This window comes from Microcebus murinus, chromosome 25, assembly GCF_040939455.1.
Source record: "Microcebus murinus isolate Inina chromosome 25, M.murinus_Inina_mat1.0, whole genome shotgun sequence".
NCBI classification, from domain to species: Eukaryota; Metazoa; Chordata; class Mammalia; order Primates; family Cheirogaleidae; genus Microcebus; species Microcebus murinus.
This window is the reverse complement of record NC_134128.1, coordinates 1377191-1395181: the sequence shown is the minus strand read 5'-3', so window position 1 is coordinate 1395181 and position 17991 is coordinate 1377191. Positions and strand designations below refer to the sequence as shown.

General features: G+C 37.8%; 1 protein-coding gene across 5 annotated transcripts in view; it reads left to right on the top strand.

The window, feature by feature from the left end:
* The window catches only part of ZEB1 (zinc finger E-box binding homeobox 1), a 214307-nt gene extending 197556 nt beyond the window's left edge, over window positions 1-16751 (top strand). For all 5 annotated transcript variants that reach the window (XM_012789010.2, XM_012789009.2, XM_020284145.2 and 2 more), the window contains 4 exons: window positions 3513-3618; window positions 8267-10080; window positions 12065-12245; window positions 14219-16751. In XM_012789010.2, coding sequence (XP_012644464.2) covers window positions 3513-3618; window positions 8267-10080; window positions 12065-12245; window positions 14219-14835 — 2718 coding nt within the window. In that variant the 3' untranslated portion in view covers window positions 14836-16751. The remainder of the gene's footprint in view (window positions 1-3512; window positions 3619-8266; window positions 10081-12064; window positions 12246-14218) is intronic.
* Window positions 16752-17991: the final 1240 nt, after the last annotated feature.

Below are 17991 nucleotides of genomic sequence, written 5' to 3'. Positions count from 1 at the left end.
AACAGCGCCTTATCTGCAGCCTTATAAAACTGAAAGTAATTATTTGTTTGAATTATCTGGTCATTTCTGAGTTAAAAAGCACATATGAACTTATTTTAGAGATAACTATTTTTTCAGGTAAGATCCTTTCCATCTTTATTTAATTATTTTACTTATACCAAAACAAACAATTCTCCAGGTTTAGAAGGTTTTGTTCAGTGTAGGAAAAATAGATATTGGTTACATAAACCATATTATACTAACCAAATTGAGAATAAAATCAACCAGTAAAGTTTAATTTTCTTTGGACCAGTGACTAGTCTCAGTGAAAGCTACAGTCAGTTTTTCCCTATAGTAAGGGGATTTGCTTCCTCTAAGAATATAAATTTTATATTTTTTATTCTGAAGACTCAGTTTTCATATGGTTTATTCTACTTCTATGTCACCGTGCCCCAATTTCTAGAAGTATAAACCAAGACTCTTTTGTAATGGTAAGTTACATTTAAACTATTGGCTCTGAAAATTAAACTCACAGAAACATTTACCAGTTGTCCTTTTACAAGGTCCTAATAACCGTCAACAATAAAATTAATTTTGACTTAGCACTAACTTTAAAAATAAAATAAATATTCAACTGCACAGGGCATGCGAGGGTATATTTCAAGGTCGAGGTGCACATCCAGTTTCTTATAACAAAGGATTATGAGTATCTACATACCTGAATCTGTGAGAACTTCGCCCTGCCAATGTACCTAATAGAAGTCACATATCCCATAAAGAATAAGGTAGACCATTTGTTGATGGCTAAGCCAAGCAAAAAAATTGTAACGGGAAAGGAAGGAGCACCATTCAGCCTATTTTCTTAGGACTTCAGTAATAACATTCATGAAGTAACAAGATAATGGAGAGAGAGTGGCACTCAGGGAAAGTAGAACCAAGATTTCACAGGGTTATGATTAAGTCCATGAAGGAGCACTTAAAGTGGGAGACAGCAGCATGAGCAAGACCGACTCGGCACAGAGTAGGGGCTACAAGACAGATGCCATCTACTCACCTAGGCCCCTCCTGAGGAGTCTTACCTGGGACGGAACAGAAGAGCGCTTTGTCTGCCTCAGAGTCCTAACACTTAACAGCACAGGGAAGGCTTGGGAAGAGACCTATTCACGTGACATTTAGAAAGCAGACCCATTCTGTAACCACTGCCACCAGATTTGGTCTGTATGTTGGGCCCTTGTCAAAGGAAAAGACAGATGGAACTGGTAGTCAAAGCAGGAGATGCCATTATATATATATATATAAAAAAAAAAAACTCTAAAGTCTCTGAGCATGAAAGCCCCTTTTGTGATTTTTGTGGTGTATACAAATGTAATGGGTTTTATATATAAGTGGGTCAGACTGAGGCCAGAAAGGAGCTGTGATAAATGTGGGGGCCAATAATGTGAGGAACTATAATTGAGAGGTTCTGGAAGCAATTTAGGTTGTGAGGCAGTAAACTAAAGGGTAGAACGTTTATCTTGCTGGCCTTTGAAAATCATACTGCAACTGCAAGATAAGCATTTCCATGCTTACTGATTTATTTTATCAACAAATATTTGAGTTTCTACTATGTGTTAGGTCCTGTTCTATGTGTTAAAGGCACAATAGTGAAAAAGACAAAGTTTCTTACAGGAGGGAGCATGTATTAGTAGGTGATATCAAACAAATAAAATAAACAGGTAGTATCAAGAAAAATACAGCAGGATAAGAGGAAAGAAAGTGATAAAAGCTGCTAGTTTTTACAGGGTAGGGAGACATTTCTGGGAATGGGACATCTGAACTGAGACCTGAATACAATGAAGGACCCAGAGATGGAATATCTGGGGAAGGGCATTCCCTTCAGAGGGAACAGAGTGAAACACAAAAGAGCCTTGAGGCCAAACCTTCCAGGCATGCCCTAGGAACAGCAAGGAGGCCAGTGTAAATAGAGGTCGTGGGGGGCCACATGAGAGAGGCCCTGACATAGGCCATAGCAAAGACTGGATTATATTCTCAAGTGTGATGGGGAAGCCTGTGAAGGATATTGGATTTTTTCAGGGAACGCTGACTATTGGGTAGAAAATGGATCAAGAGAGACAAGAATGGAAGCAGGGTGACGATTCAGAGGCTATTGCTCTAAACCAGGCCAGAGGCCACGTGAGGAAGGTTGGAGTCAGAATATACTCAGACAATTTGCTGATGGGTTGGGTTAGGGTATAAGAAAATGAGAGGAATCAAGGATAACTCCAAATTGCAGGCCTAAGCAATAACCAAATAAATGAGGATGCTATTCACAAAAAAAGGCAGCACCAAAGAACAAGCTGGTTTGCGTTTGAGAGATTATGAGTTTGGTGTTAGTCATGTCAAGTTTCAGAAGCCTACCACTCTGCAACTGGCAGTGTCAAAAAAGCTATTGGCTATAATTGTCTCGAGTTGAGGGGAGAGGTTTAGAGGTAGAGATAGGTATATAAATACCATATATTTGGTATTCTAAGCCATGGGTTTGGATGAAGTAGGGCCTGGTACTTACTCTTTCCTTCCTGTGGAAAAGATAGAGGAAGGGAAGTTCCAGGTGGGTTAGTATGAAGCAGGTAGTTTTGAGTTAAGCCTGTACAGAGACAGATGGAATCTTCACAGTCAGAATTAAAGGGAAACACAGCCAAGGAAAAAGGAACAATGGAAAGCAAAGCAAGGAGAGAGAGAGGAGCTATGAATGCAACACGCTGTGACTTGCCTTCTAACTGAGGCACAGACTTCTGACAGAGAACTGAGGAAGAATCATCTTGGAAACTCAAGAGCTGTAATCTTGGAATCTACAGACTGAGAATCTTTATTCAGGGACTGATGGGGATCCTTCAGATATTTATGAGCAGGAGCTGATACAATTCAATTCAAGCAATGTTTTTGTAAGATTAAGTGTGAAGAATACACTTGAGATATATAAAGATGGGAATTTGATAAACCAGACAAAAAGCTATTACAATAGTCCACATTCAGCTGAAAAAAGGAAATATTTTTTTAAATCATCAGGTTTAAAATTCATTTTGGATATATCACACATAAGAGACAGGATAAAGTACTGGAAAAAGCCTGCCTTTTCTTCTGTTCGGAGACCTTGTTGTTCTGTTGCAATAACTATGCTTTAGACAGATTAGTAAATATTCTTGGATTCAGTTTCTTTATCTGTAAATTAGAGTTCAGACAAGATAATCTCTAGCTCCTGGTAAAGTGCATATTACTTTATTTTGCTAAATGCTATATTTTTTAACAAAATATGACTCTGATACTTTAAATTAGAAAGTGGAGATTTTTCTCTATACTACAATTCTTTTTCCCACTATCACCATCCTTTTGGGTAATAATTTCAAGTGTTAGATTTTTGTGACTGCTACAAATTGAAGCTTTTAAGAAATAAAGCAATCATCAAACTTACCTGAAACATTACTTATAGCATATTGGATGTTCTTTAGTCTAAAGTTCTTTTGCTTTACAAATTAAATACCAATTTTTTCTTACAGAGACATGTGACGCAGTCTGGGGGCAATCGTAAGTTCAAGTGCACTGAATGTGGAAAAGCTTTCAAATACAAACACCACCTAAAAGAGCACTTAAGAATTCACAGTGGTAAATATTTGTTTTCTTTCTATACCCTGAATATCATAGCATATGTGGAAATAAATAAATCTGTCATAACATGAGATCTGCATGCATTGTCATAAACTCCTTGCTTTTCTTTTAGGATAAAGACTGATGTGGAGAAATTTCCTGTTTATAAATGTTTTTTTTTATTGGATTCTTAACCTTTGACTAAAAAATATCAAATTAATATAATATGACATACTCCAGAGTTCCTTATCAGACGATAACAGCATACGTTAGCAAGTACAACTTGAGAATACTTTAGCTTTCTGATGGATGTTAATTTCATTGCTTCCTTTGCACAATTAACAAGGGAATGAAAAAGCACGTAGAGATACGACTTGCACAGAGGACTAGGAAGGGAGGATATCCTTCATGTGAGAGAAGTAGAAATGGAACTCAAGGTAAGAGTGGTAGAGGAGGCGTAGGCAGTGAGCCAAGGCCGCGTGAGAGGAGAGAGGGCTGCAGCATGATGAGAATCCAAAAGGAAAATGTGCCCCATCTTCACCTTTCTGTTCCACATCATTTTCTAAATTATTACTTAACAAGATGAATGATATATGATGAAAGTATTATACCTATTTTAGAAACATACCATAAACAGAGAGCTATATTTGCATTTCTTTACAGACTCTACTTGAACAAAAGCTTATAAAGAAAACTTAGTAGCATCTCACATTGTACAATGAAATCTGTGCACTTCCCCATTAATTTTGGTATGTTATAGATTTAAATAATTTTAATAAAAAAGAACTATGGTGAATGGGAAATTATAGATGTTTGCACATTGCTTATTTTGTGAAAATTATTGTATTGATGTTTATATTTTACAAACATCTTTCTACAAAAAAGTATAGTTGGCTTTGTGAAAGGTGGTGGGTGATACCTGTGTTTTATTTTGGAACTGCATTTCTGAAAGTATTATTGTATTGCTCATTGAGGTTAACACTTAAATAAGCTGAAGTTACCACTTGAAAATGCTCAAACCAAGATTCTTACCAAAACATTTATTTATTTTCACACATTGATTAATGTTTCAGAAAAGTACAGGTTGTCAGCCTGCCACAGAAATCTATTTCTTAGCTCCTATATATTGAATAGTTTTTATCAATAATATATTTTTAATAGCCTACCTTCTTACCAGAAAGGATTTGAAGGTAAAAGGTATAGCTAATTCAAGAGAGTCTTTAAAATGTTGAAATTGGGGTAGAGGAAGGAAAATAAAATAAAGATTAGAATAATATTCATGTACAAAATTATCATATCTATAAATGATACAAAGTTGGGAAGCAGAGATCATAACACAATAGTCTAGAAACAAGAAGTTAAAATTTAATTGCAAAATCCTGCATTGATATTTAAAAGTCAATCTCAAGTTCTAAATTTGAATATGAGCTGCCAGTGTGCCGCTGCTGCTTCAAAAGCTAATGCCTATTTAGGCCACATCATGGAACATGAAACTCCACTGTGCTCTGCACTGTTCATTCCCTCTGTACTTATTTCTGTACTGTTTTTTAAATTATTTAATATGAGACTTTTATACCTTTAATAGAACAATAATTTTAATTTAAAAATATATAAGAAAAATTAAGAAAGTAAGACTGACATGAAATAAATGTGTAAAAAAAAAAAAAAAAAGGTTGTGAAATCCCTTACACATGTTGGAAGTGGACCACAAATTAGGCTCTAAGCCGTAGGAAGTAAAAAAAAACCTTTGAGTAGTGAAACTTCCCGATGTAACCGCTAAGATAAACTAGTTGCAAACCCTAAACTTGGTAGGTAAATTAATTAGGTGATAAAGTCTGAGAAGTTAGAAACTAGGAGTTTTCTAACAAACATAGTGACTTCTGGTGTTTGAATAATTGTTATGTAGACTTTCTGGCAGTGATAAAATAGTAAGGTAATTCCCAACAATAATAATAATGATAACTAGCATGTGTTGCACACTTAACTATGTTTAGCCACATGTTAGTTATTTATATGCATTAACTCATATAACCCTATAGGATAGATTCTATTATGTCCCCCTTTTTACTGATGAGAAAATTGAAGTTCAGAGAGTTTAATTAACTTGTCCATTGTCACTTAGCTAGCACATAGCAAAGCTGGGGCTATGATGTGCTCACCATGCCTACTGTCCTCTGTCTCCCTGTTTGTAAAGGTACATGAGTCTATATTATATATGTTTATCTTCCTAGTGTCTATAAGGAGAGTGAGCATGTACTGCGTTTCCCCAAAAATAAGACAGGGTCTTATATTTACTTTTCCTCAGGAAGACACCCTAGGGCTTATTTTCAGGGGATGTGTTATTTTTTTTAAGTACAGTTCAACAATCTACATTTATTCAAATAGAGTCAGGTCGTCTTCTTCTAGAGCATCATCATCACTCTCCAAACCCAAATCCCATCCTGAATGTCTTGCGACTCTATTTCCTTTAGAACCATTGGCCCCAATCTCTCATGTCGAGCACTAGAGCTGTCATGGGGCGGATGAGAAGGGCTGCTCGAGTTCTTTACCGCTCCACGACAAAATGCACGGGTTGTGCAGACGCGCTGCGCAGCCACGCCCGTCACTAGGGCTTATTTTCAGGGTGGGGCTTCTATTGCGCAAATGCTTAGAAATTCTGCTAGGGCTTATTTTACAGGTAGGTCTTATTTTGGGGAAACAGTAGTTAAACAAAAAATGTTATCAAGGAATTAAAAATGTTAAAGTAGAGATATACTAGCCCTTGTTTTACCCCCATTGGAAACTTTTATCTGATGCATTTTGATATTGAATTCTATTCGGGCATTTCATTGGGAAGACAGTGATAAGCTGTAGAATATCCAGAGGCGGGTTAACAAGCAGGTAAGGTTTCGGAAAAACACATCCTGTGAAGAATGCTTGAAGGACCTGGATATATTTAACCTGCATAAGGGAAGTTTGGGATATATAAGCTCTTTGTCAATGTGAAAGTCTGGCTGGTAAAAGAAAAGTGGTACTTGCTCCACACGGCATCAGAAGCGCAGACCGGATAAGGAAACAGGCAGTATAGCAGGCTTACCGTGGCTCGATAACTCAGCCTTTCTCTCAGTAGAGTTGTTTTGTAAAAGAATCACTAACATTTGATGAGTATACTAAGAGTTTTGCTATATAATCTCCTATAACTCCTCTAACAATCCAATGAGAATGTTTCTACATTTACACCCCAAAACTCTGAAGCTTGGAAAGTTTCAGAAAGTAGTATTTGACAGAGCCAGGATTTGAACCAAAATCTATGGTCCTCATCAGCACCAGGTATCTGTCTAGCAGGTCGTAATTCTCTCTTACTAAAGGGGTTCAAGCAGAGGCTAGCTGCTGTCTAGGATGATGTGCGATGAACTCTTTATTGAAAAGGAGTCTGTACTAGAGGGCTTCTTAGATCCCTTCTGATTCTAATATCTGATCTTCAATAATCATATTTCTGAGAAAACAACTCACATTTTTTAACTTTACAGCATTGAAGCTTCATTGTTAGCAGGGCTTACACTGGCTTTCTCTACTTTCATCTTAATTCATAAAAAGGAGGAGAGGAGAGCTCTATTTCGATACTGAGTAGACAAATCAGCGTCATCTCACTTCATAATTCAACAATTGGCCATTCATTCATCCAGAAAAGGCTCAGGGAGCATCTTTGTGGCCTGCGCTGTGACAGGCGCGGGGATAAGTGGCACGCAAGACCCGGGTTCCCACCCCGTGACTTGGAAATGATACGTCAATGAATTATAACTATAAATAGCAAAATGAAAAATTAGGCTTGTATGAAAATACTCCGTTTACCTCAGTGCTTTTCAGTATTTTCCACCCAACTACCCTAATGGCCAAGGAGAACTAAGTGCCCTGCACCTGGAGCATCTGGGGCGGCAGCTTGAGGGAGGCCCCCACAAGCACGACGCTTCTCTGACGTTGTGGAGTTTTCTTAACAGTTCACACAAATGTTGCATTTTTCCCATGGTATAATCTGTTTTAATATAAAAATAATGTTTTACCATATCCACTGTCACTGAGATTGAAACTCCACGGTGCTTTGTGTGCCCACCAGAACTTCTATCTCTGGAGTAGATACATTCCAGTTTAGTAAGCCAGTGCTTATAATAATACTTCATATTTAAAGTTTTCCTCAATTAGGAAAAACCTGTTCAAGAAAACCTTATGGATATGAGAATTTTTATTGGTTGAGGAGAGATATTCATACTTTTTAAGTCTTATGGGGGATTTTACTTCTTTCTTCTAATGTTAATTTCTTCTACAAATGGTTGAATAGAGTAAAATACACTAAATTATATGAGTTGGTGAAACAGGATAGAAAAAAATTACTTGAGGGAGTAGGATATAATTCTTTTTTGGTATTTGAGAATTATTTGAAGTTATAAAAGTTGGCAGAAAAATTTTACACATATGCTGAGAAGATTCCCTGATTGGTTAGCACATGTAGTTCAGACTAGTGTTTATAACATTTATGTAGGTTTTGAACTTAAAATGATGATTCTAAATAAAATTGTATTCCAAGCATACATGATAATCTCTTTTTTAAAATTGATAGTGCTTATTTTAGGGAAAATGTGGATATATAAAAATTTATATTAATTCAGTGAATGTAATTTTTTTTGCTTAGGAGAGAAGCCATATGAATGCCCAAACTGCAAGAAACGTTTTTCTCATTCTGGTTCCTATAGCTCACACATAAGCAGTAAAAAATGTATCAGCTTGATGCCTGTGAATGGGCGACCAAGAACAGGACTCAAAACATCTCAGTGTTCCTCACCATCTCTCTCAGCATCACCAGGCAGTCCCACACGACCACAGATACGGCAAAAGATAGAGAATAAACCCCTTCAAGAACAACTTTCTATAAACCAAATTAAAACTGAACCTGTGGATTATGAATTCAAACCCATAGTGGTTGCTTCAGGAATCAACTGTTCAGCCCCTTTACAAAACGGGGTGTTTAGTGGTGGTGGCCCATTGCAGGCAGCCAGTTCTCCTCAGGGTGTGGTGCAAGCTGTTGTTCTGCCAACAGTTGGTTTGGTGTCTCCCATAAGTATCAATTTAAGTGATATTCAGAATGTACTTAAAGTGGCAGTAGATGGTAATGTAATAAGGCAAGTTTTGGAGAATAATCAAGCCAATCTTGCATCCAAAGAACAAGAAACAATCAATGCTTCATCCATACAACAAGGTGGCCATTCTGTTATTTCAGCCATCAGTCTTCCTTTGGTTGATCAAGATGGAACAACCAAAATTATCATCAACTACAGTCTTGAGCAGCCTAGCCAACTTCAAGTTGTTCCTCAGAATTTAAAAAAAGAAAATCCAGTCCCCACAAACAGTTGCAAAAGTGAAAAGCTACCAGAAGATCTTACTGTTAAATCTGAGAAGGACAAAAACTTTGAAGGGGGAGTGAATGATAGCACTTGTCTGCTGTGTGATGACTGTCCAGGAGACCTTAATGCACTTCCAGAACTAAAGCACTATGACCTGAAGCAGCCTGCACAGCTCCCTCCACTCCCTGCAGCAGCAGAAGCTGAGAAGCCTGAGTCCTCTGCCTCATCAGGTGCTGGAGATGGCAATTTGTCTCCCAGTCAACCACCTTTAAAGAACCTCTTGTCTCTTCTGAAAGCATATTATGCTTTGAATGCACAACCAAGTGCAGAAGAGCTCTCAAAAATTGCTGATTCAGTAAATCTACCATTGGATGTAGTAAAAAAGTGGTTTGAAAAGATGCAAGCTGGACAGATTTCAGTGCAGTCTTCAGAACCATCTTCTCCTGATCCAGACAAAGTAAATATCCCTGCAAAGAGCGATGATCAGCCTCAGTCTGCAAATGCAGGTGAACCCCAGGACAACACAGTAAATCTACAGAGCCCTTTGAAGATGACAGACTCTGCCGTTTTACCAGTGGGCTCAACCAGCAATGGTTCCAGAAGCAGTACACCATCCCCGTCACCGCTAAACCTTTCCTCATCCAGAAATGCACAGGGTTACTTGTACACAGCGGAAGGTGCACAAGAAGAGCCACAAGTAGAACCTCTTGATCTTTCACTACCAAAGCAACAGGGAGAATTGCTGGAAAGGTCAACCATCACTAGTGTTTACCAGAACAGTGTTTATTCTGTCCAGGAAGAACCCTTGAACTTGTCTTGCGCAAAAAAGGAGCCACAAAAGGACAGTGGTGTTACAGACTCACAACCAGTTGTAAATGTAATCCCACCAAGTGCCAACCCCATAAACATTGCTCTACCTACGGTCACTGCCCAGCTGCCCACAATCGTGGCCATTGCTGACCAGAGCAGTGTCCCATGCTTGCGAGCACTCGCTGCCAATAAGCAAACCATTCTGATCCCCCAGGTGGCTTACACGTACTCTGCCACAGTCAGCCCTGCAGTCCAGGAACCGCCCTCCAAAGTGATCCAGCCAAATGGAAATCAGGTAAAAAAAAAAAAAAAAAAAAAATGCCCCCATTCTGAGCCTGGCTAGTAAAATGCTAGTTTTACTAATTTCAATTAACTTTTTCTCTTGAAAATCAGTCACTGTAGAGCCAACTAAGTTGTTAGAAACTGTCAGTTTTAAAAGGAAATAGATCAGTGTTTGCTTTAACATTTGTAGCATGATGTTCTTCACTAAGCTATTACTTAATACATTTAAACTTCAAAATGTTATTCTACTTTGAAAAATGATGTATAAGTCTAAGCTAAATACCTATTTTAAGTTAGAAATAAAAAAGAAAATTTGAAATAATAATGGATTTCTGTTTTTATAGCTAAATCCCTAAAATTAATAATAGTTTCTGCCTTGATTATGATCATTCACAGGTTCACAGCTGGCAAACTTGGCTGTCACTTTTATGTACTAACACCTCTGTTTATAAAAGGACTTAATTAAATAATTAAGAGTTAAGTATATGAAGAACTTATATAGTGGACATATTGATCATTTTATGAGCTGTGAATAAAGTATTCAGTCATAATTAATATATATGTGGAAATGTGGCTGCACACCTCTATTTGGATTCCCTCTTGAAGTAGGTAAAATCAGTAAACTGGTGTTTACCAGAACAATTCTTTTTCCATCCAGGAAGAAGCCTTGAACTTCTCTTACTCAAAAACCCATGATAGTTTTTATAAAGCTGTTGTATGTCTCATTGTCAAGACTTTTTCCATGGCACTAATGTGCCTCATTTTTCCCCCATTTTTTCCATCAATTTCTGAAAGAATCAAATGAATGCTACAGATAAATTTGGTCTTTTTTACAAATATTTGCCATAAGTAGGTAAAGTTACAATAATTTTGGTATCCTGCTCAAATGTATATTTGCTGCTTTTGTTTCCCCTTAAATATTGCCAATTGTGATAGTTTTCTGCAATTGTGATAGCTCTTGAAAAAAATTTTCACATGACCATTGAATTCATCTAAATGTTTAGTGTATAGAATGCTTTGCATACCTTGGAGTAGAAAAGGCGCCACCTTTAACATTTCACATAATCATGACTAGATTAAATAGCAATGAAAGAAGAGTCAGGTTATTTCAGCACCCATTGGCAGCTCACAGAAGACCCAGACAAATGGCTGCACCTCTCCTGCCTTATAAAGCCATAATAAATGTGGAAAAACCTTCAAGTTTCAGAAAATGTGTAGGTTTAGAGATAGTAGAATGGAATACTCTAGAAAAGGCAGAAAGATCTTAGAGGACCCAATTCCACAACGGGTTCCCTGTAGGATAATTCTACCTATGACAGCCTTCTGCCCAAAATTATCTCTATGAGACTGCCTGAATTTATTTTTATTCCACTGGAGTTCTAAAGATTCATTTTCACTAGCATATATTCCTATTTAAAAATATAGACCCTCCTTTACTGTTTTTCCATCTTGCTCCTTAGAAAAGTGGTGGAGCAAACCTCTCTCTTTTCAAGTAGACCATAGAACCCTGAAGTTCTGGAGGATATAATTTAAAGACCACTTTTAAAAAAACAGTATCTTCATTTTTGCTTAGAGAAACCAGAATGAAAAAAAATGAAGGTAAATGATGCAGTTAGTAATGAGTGATTAAGTAGCAAACTCATAAGTTAAACTTTCTGCAAATTTCTCATAAAGATTTACATAGAACCAAGTAAATTTTATTACTACACATTTTATAGATTCTTTCTTTGTGGTGTCCTTTTCAGTACCAGTTCAGTATGTGTTTTGCTATAGTTTTGACTATATTATCCCTAACCTCACTTTAGGCTGTATCAACCCCCACCTGTGCTCTAGCCCCACCCCTGCAGCCCATGTGTAGTGAGGGCAGTATGCTTGGTTTGATCAATTCATTGAAAGTATAAATCAAAGTAATTCTTTATCCCATGCTTTTAATTTTTATCTCTTATTTATCTTTTAATTTTAAATTAAAAATGTTTTTTACTCTTTTTTTCCTTTAGGATGAAAGACAAGACACTAGCTCAGAAGGAGTATCAAATGTGGAGGATCAGAATGACTCTGATTCTACACCACCCAAAAAGAAAATGCGGAAAACAGAAAATGGAATGTATGCTTGTGATTTGTGTGACAAGATATTCCAAAAGAGTAGTTCATTATTGAGACATAAATATGAACACACAGGTATGTCAAACATCTTATTCTTTTTAAAGGTACCTGTAATATGATATACTGAAAAATGCTAAATTAAAAACTAAAGTTATTAGAATTTTCATTTTGTTTTTCACTTCTCTGATCTTGCCACTTTCATCTGTCTGCCTACTTCTACCTAGTTTTTAAGGTGTGTGCCTTTATTTTTGTTTTTTGCCCTAAACATTCCTCTACTGACTTAATTCCTTCAAGCTGGCACAGCATTTATTCTGTCCACATTCATTTAATGCAAGTTTGTGCTAGATTAATAAAGTAGTACCCATTAATAAAAGATAGGGGACCAGCGGGCTACAGTCATAGGGAAACACAATCTGGCCCCAAATGTGATCTCCTACTTGTTCTTCTACGGCCTATAAGCTAAGAATGCTTTTTCAAAGCATTTTAAATGATTTAAAAATATAAAAAGAAGAATATTTATGACACATGAAAATGTGAAAGTCAGATTTCAGTTTCCCTAAATCAAGTGAATTGGAACACAATTTACATATTGTCTTGGGCTGCTTTCGTGTTCTTCTACAGTGGCAGAATTGAGTAGTTGAACCACTGCCTAGTCCTTTACAGAAAATATTTGCCAACTCCTGCCATATCTGAATCCTTAATTCAGTGGAATGCTAGTAACTTTTAACAACTGGCTCTCTGAAGGGCAGGGAAGCCCTGATTGGCAGTGTTCACAGATTTTTGTGGCATAAACACTCCCACAGTGGCTGATTTGAAGCTTGAAGGTGATGTCTTTCAGCTTACAGGATTCCTAAAAATTTAACAGTACACTCTCTGCAGCCAGTACAAACTGGGTCCAGCACCCCGCGGGGTCTCTGACGTGGGTTACTGGAGAAAGGCTGGGTTTAAGGTGAGCTCTTCCTTCGCCTTCCCTTTCTTCCCTGCCCGCACCACCAGCCATTTAATTCATTTCCTACTCTTATGAGAAAAGATACAGAGATCTGTTTTCCTTCCTTCAATCTTAGATTCAGAGATACATGCAGTGACACTTGGGCATTTCTTGGAGTTAAAAACTAGTATTACCTAAGGGAAAGTTGCACCTCTCAAAATAAGCCCCTGGTAACTCATTCCTCTGGCTGTTTCCACTGGGATCTGAGAAAAATTAGGAAATCTCCTTCCTCTTTGGGCAACAGTTAAATATTAGCAAATACCAAAATGAAGAATCCATATGCAAAATACACTGTACCTAAAAATAGAAAAAGTCATTTCTATATTTGTTAACTGCTTGATAGCACTGAAATTGGACCTTATCAATCCTGATTAGGATCAGGTTGTTGCCAGTTGTTCCCGCGTCCAGGCAGCCGTCCCGCCAGCCCGTGCGTTCTCAGGAGGCAATGACACTGCACTCAACCCGCACAACTTGTTTCTCAGGGGCAAAACCAGCCTGAGATATTACAATGGTTGGCGGGTTTTCTAAAGGACTTCAGTATATAAAGTGCATATGTATGAGTTTTATCCCATGTAAAAGGTATATATGAAGCATTAAAATTGCATAGGGGCAGGGGTTGTGACTAAGAATAAAATGTCTAAAAAGGGTCCTTAAGTGTGCGGTGGGGGTGACAATGGAAGAACCAAGTGGAGCAGCACGTCTGTGCCCCCCCCTCGCTGTGTTCACTGCCGCCTGTTACTGGCTCAGGTCCGCTTGCTCGGTTTTCCACAGCGCTGTCATGGTGCTTGTATTTTTGGCATTTCAACCTCATATAGCTCCTCCATTGACATGTTCATCTGCAAAGCAGAGTATAGAACACCAGATTTCCTTGTATAAAGGACAAACCAAATTATTGTATTATGTTACAATAGCACAATACAGTTCTGGACCTGGAAGTTTTTCTAAAGTGCAACTAAAAATCTTTCCCTTTCCACAAACTGAAGCACCCCAAAGCCTTACAAGGATATTGTTTGCCGAATCACCATTATTGATTTCATCGCCACACTGTTGTCATTTGCAGGGAAGAGGCCTCACGAGTGCGGGATCTGCAAAAAGGCCTTTAAACACAAGCACCACCTGATCGAGCACCTGCGCCTGCACTCGGGGGAGAAGCCCTACCAGTGCGACAAGTGCGGGAAGCGCTTCTCGCACTCGGGCTCCTACTCGCAGCACATGAACCACCGCTACTCCTACTGCAAGCGCGAGGCGGAGGAGCGCGACGGCGACGGCCACGCGGGGCGGCCGCGCGCGGGGGGCCCCGGGCAGCCGGGCAACACGGCGTCGCCGTCGCAGGGGGACTCGGACGAGAGGGAGAGTTTGCCAAGGGAGGAGGACGAGGACAGCGAAAAGGAGGAGGAGGAGGAGGAGGAGGAGAAAGAGATGGAAGAATCGCAGGAAGAAAAGGAATGTGAAAATCCGCAGGGGGAGGGAGGGGAGGAGGAGGAGGAGGGGGAGGAGGAGGAGGAGGAGGGGATGGAGGGGGAGGAGGGAGAGGAGGAGGCGGAGCTCGAGGGAGAAGCCGCAGAAACCCAAGGTCCGATGAGGGGTGAGCGGGCTGCCAGCCCAGCGAGCAGCTTAGAAGGAAAAGTCAGCGAGGATAGCAAGCAAGTGTCTGAAGAAAAGACAAATGAAGCCTGATAGTTTTTCTAGAAGGAAAATAAATTCTAAATTGGTAATGAAGTTTGTTCTATATTATCCATGCTTTTCATGGAAACACAGTAACCTGTATGCTGTGATTCCTGTTCACTACTGTGTAAAGTAAAAACTAAAAAAATACAAAATACAAAAAAAAAAAACCCACACAAAAAAAATCCGGGTGTGCCTGAACCTCAGACCTAGTAATTTTTCATGCAGTTTTCAAAGTTAGGAACAAGTTTGTAACAAGAAGCAGATTAGAAAAATGACTCAGAAAGCGAAGATTAACAGGTTAAAGGAAACTGATGATTAGACAAGCATTTGGCATGGTTTTATTTTATCAGTATTAATTATCACTCTTATGTTGGTTTATTCTTAAGCTGTACAATTGGGAGAAATTTTATAATTTTTTATTGGTAAACATATGTTAAATCCGCTTCAGTATTTTATTATGTTTTTTAAAATGTGAGAACTTCTGCACTACAAAATTCCCTTCACAGCAAAGTATAATGTAGTTCCAACCCATGCTGACTACCTTTTATAAATTCAGTCTAGAAGGTAGTAATTTCTGATATTTAGATGTCATTGTAGAGCATATTTACATTTAAAGTGTATTGTTAGCCTTAAGAAAGCAGTTGATAGAAGAACTGAAGTTTCTTACTCAAATGTGGTTTAAAATGGAGTTCAGAAGATTGTCATGACGTTCTGATTGCAGGGACTAACAGTGTTAATACTGGTAAGGACAACAAAGTCGTCAGAATCAGTGTTTGTGATTGTGTTTGCGTATGTGGTAAAAAATATGAAGGATATGACCTGAAGCTTTGTATCTCCTTTGGCCTTAAGCAAGACCTGTGTGCTGTAAGTGCCATTTCTCAGTGTTCGCAAGGCTCTAACCCGCCTTCGTCCATGCGTGGCCTACAATAACTAGCATTTGTTGATTTGTTTGTTGTATCAAAATTCCCAAATAAAACTTAAAACCACTGACTCTGTCAGAGAAACTGAAACACTGGGACATTTCATCCTTTAATTACTCAGTATTCATTTTGCATTAGTTGACTCTCAGAATTTCTCCACAGAAATGAAAGGGAAATTTTCTAATCTGCTTTATCCACGTACTTGCACTTCACACGTGGGCATGCCATTGCTATTTGGCTCATTACTGTTTCCAAATGTTAGTTATTATGGACCCAGTTTATTAACATTAGCTGATTTTTACCTATCAGTATTATTTTATTTCTTTTAGTTTATAGATCTGTGCAACATTTTTGTACTGTATGTCTTCAAACCTGGCAGTATTAATACCCTTCTTACTGACATATGTACTTTTAGTTTTAGAAAACTTTTATATTTATGTGTCTTATTTTTATATTTCTTTATTTATTACACAGTGTAGTGTATAATACTGTAGTTTGTATTAATACAATAATATATTTTAGTATGAAAATTTGGAAAGTTGATAAGATTTAAAGTAGAGATGCAATTGGTTCTCTTGCATTGAGATTTGATTTAACAGTGTTATGTTAACATTTATACTTGCCTTGGACTGTAGAACAGAATTTAAATGGGAATGTATTAGTTTTACAACTACAATCAAGTCATTTTACCTTTACCCAGTTTTTAATATAAAACTCTTAAATTTTGAAATTCACTGTGTGACTAATAGCATGTCGCTCTGCAGTTTTATTAAGAGATTAGCCTAACCATAAAACTCTCATTTCCTTAGTAAGCCAAATTAGGATTACCTTATATAAACAGTGTTGGGAACAATGTTTAACATTTTGTGCCAATTTGTTCCTGTATTCATGTATGTAAGTTACAAATCCGATTCTTCATTTTTAAGTTCCTTGTTACACCATGGTCATTTTCTAGTTTTTTACCAGACTCCCCCATCTCACAATAAAATGCATCAACAAGCCTGACTTGCTGTCATTCTTTTAATCATTCTCAATATTTCCTTTGGACAACTCTCGGTGACATGGGGAGTTACAGTCACCCTGTACTAGATTCATCTTGAGCTGAGTGTAGGTAACACTAAATGTTTTAGACGTTCACCACTAAATTATGAATGTTCTTGTGGCTAAATGATTCTGGACAGGTCAGAGTTGACAAGTTAAGGCCTGCTCAGACATTGCTCCTTCTTCCTGAACCCCTTGGCACCCCAGTCCTAATCCCATGACTTCTTGTTCCTCAGGTCACTGCAAGGAAGGCTGGACGTCGATGCCTTTCGCGTCACAGCTCTCACACTGTCGTTTACATTCCTTCCCCACTAGGGACAGGGACCGTGTCTGTCCTGGTCACTCTCACATCCCCCCACTGCCTAGCAGAGCACTCGGCGCTAGTTGGTTCAACAAATATGTGTGTTGAATAAAATATAATTTGCATGTTTATGAAGCTCAGCTATGTTTTCACTATTTCTGCTTCTAATCCCACAATATATATGTTAAATGATTTTAACAGTTTGATGATTTTCTTGTTGGATATTACTTGCTGTATCACATCTCATGTCAGAACAACTTACACTATCTACAGTTAAACTCAAGTTTGGCCTTAAAGAATATGAGCAGAAAAACACACAATCCATGTACATGTCATAGCATGGTAGAAAAGAAAGGGGAGCGTGAGATTTTTTTAATCTGTTTGCCAACTTAAAAATAGACTTTACAAGTGTACTATTAAAGTGTGATGATTATATTGATATAAAAAAGTAAACTTGGAACAGATTTCACCTCTTCAGATCAATGAGAGAATATACTATGACAATATATATGAACTTTGTCTATGAACAAAAAAAAAAAAATTTTTTTTTAAAGCAGAAGCTCCTCTGCTCTAGTGAGCAAAGATATATTCCATTCAACAACAGCAGAATACACTTATTTTTCGAACAACACATGGGACATTCATGAAGAGGAACCTTGTTATGGGCCATAAAACAACTCTCAAGTCTAGAAGGATTGCAAATTATTTTCTCTGATTAGAAAAGAATTAAACTAGAAATCAGTAACAGAACTGTATCTGGAAAATTCCCCAAATTATTGGAAAATTGATAACACTTTAGCCCATGGGTGTTAAAAATTATAAAATATGAACTAAAGGAAAATGCAACATATCAAAGCTTGTAGCATACAGTGAAAGCAGTACATATAAGAAAATTTATATCAT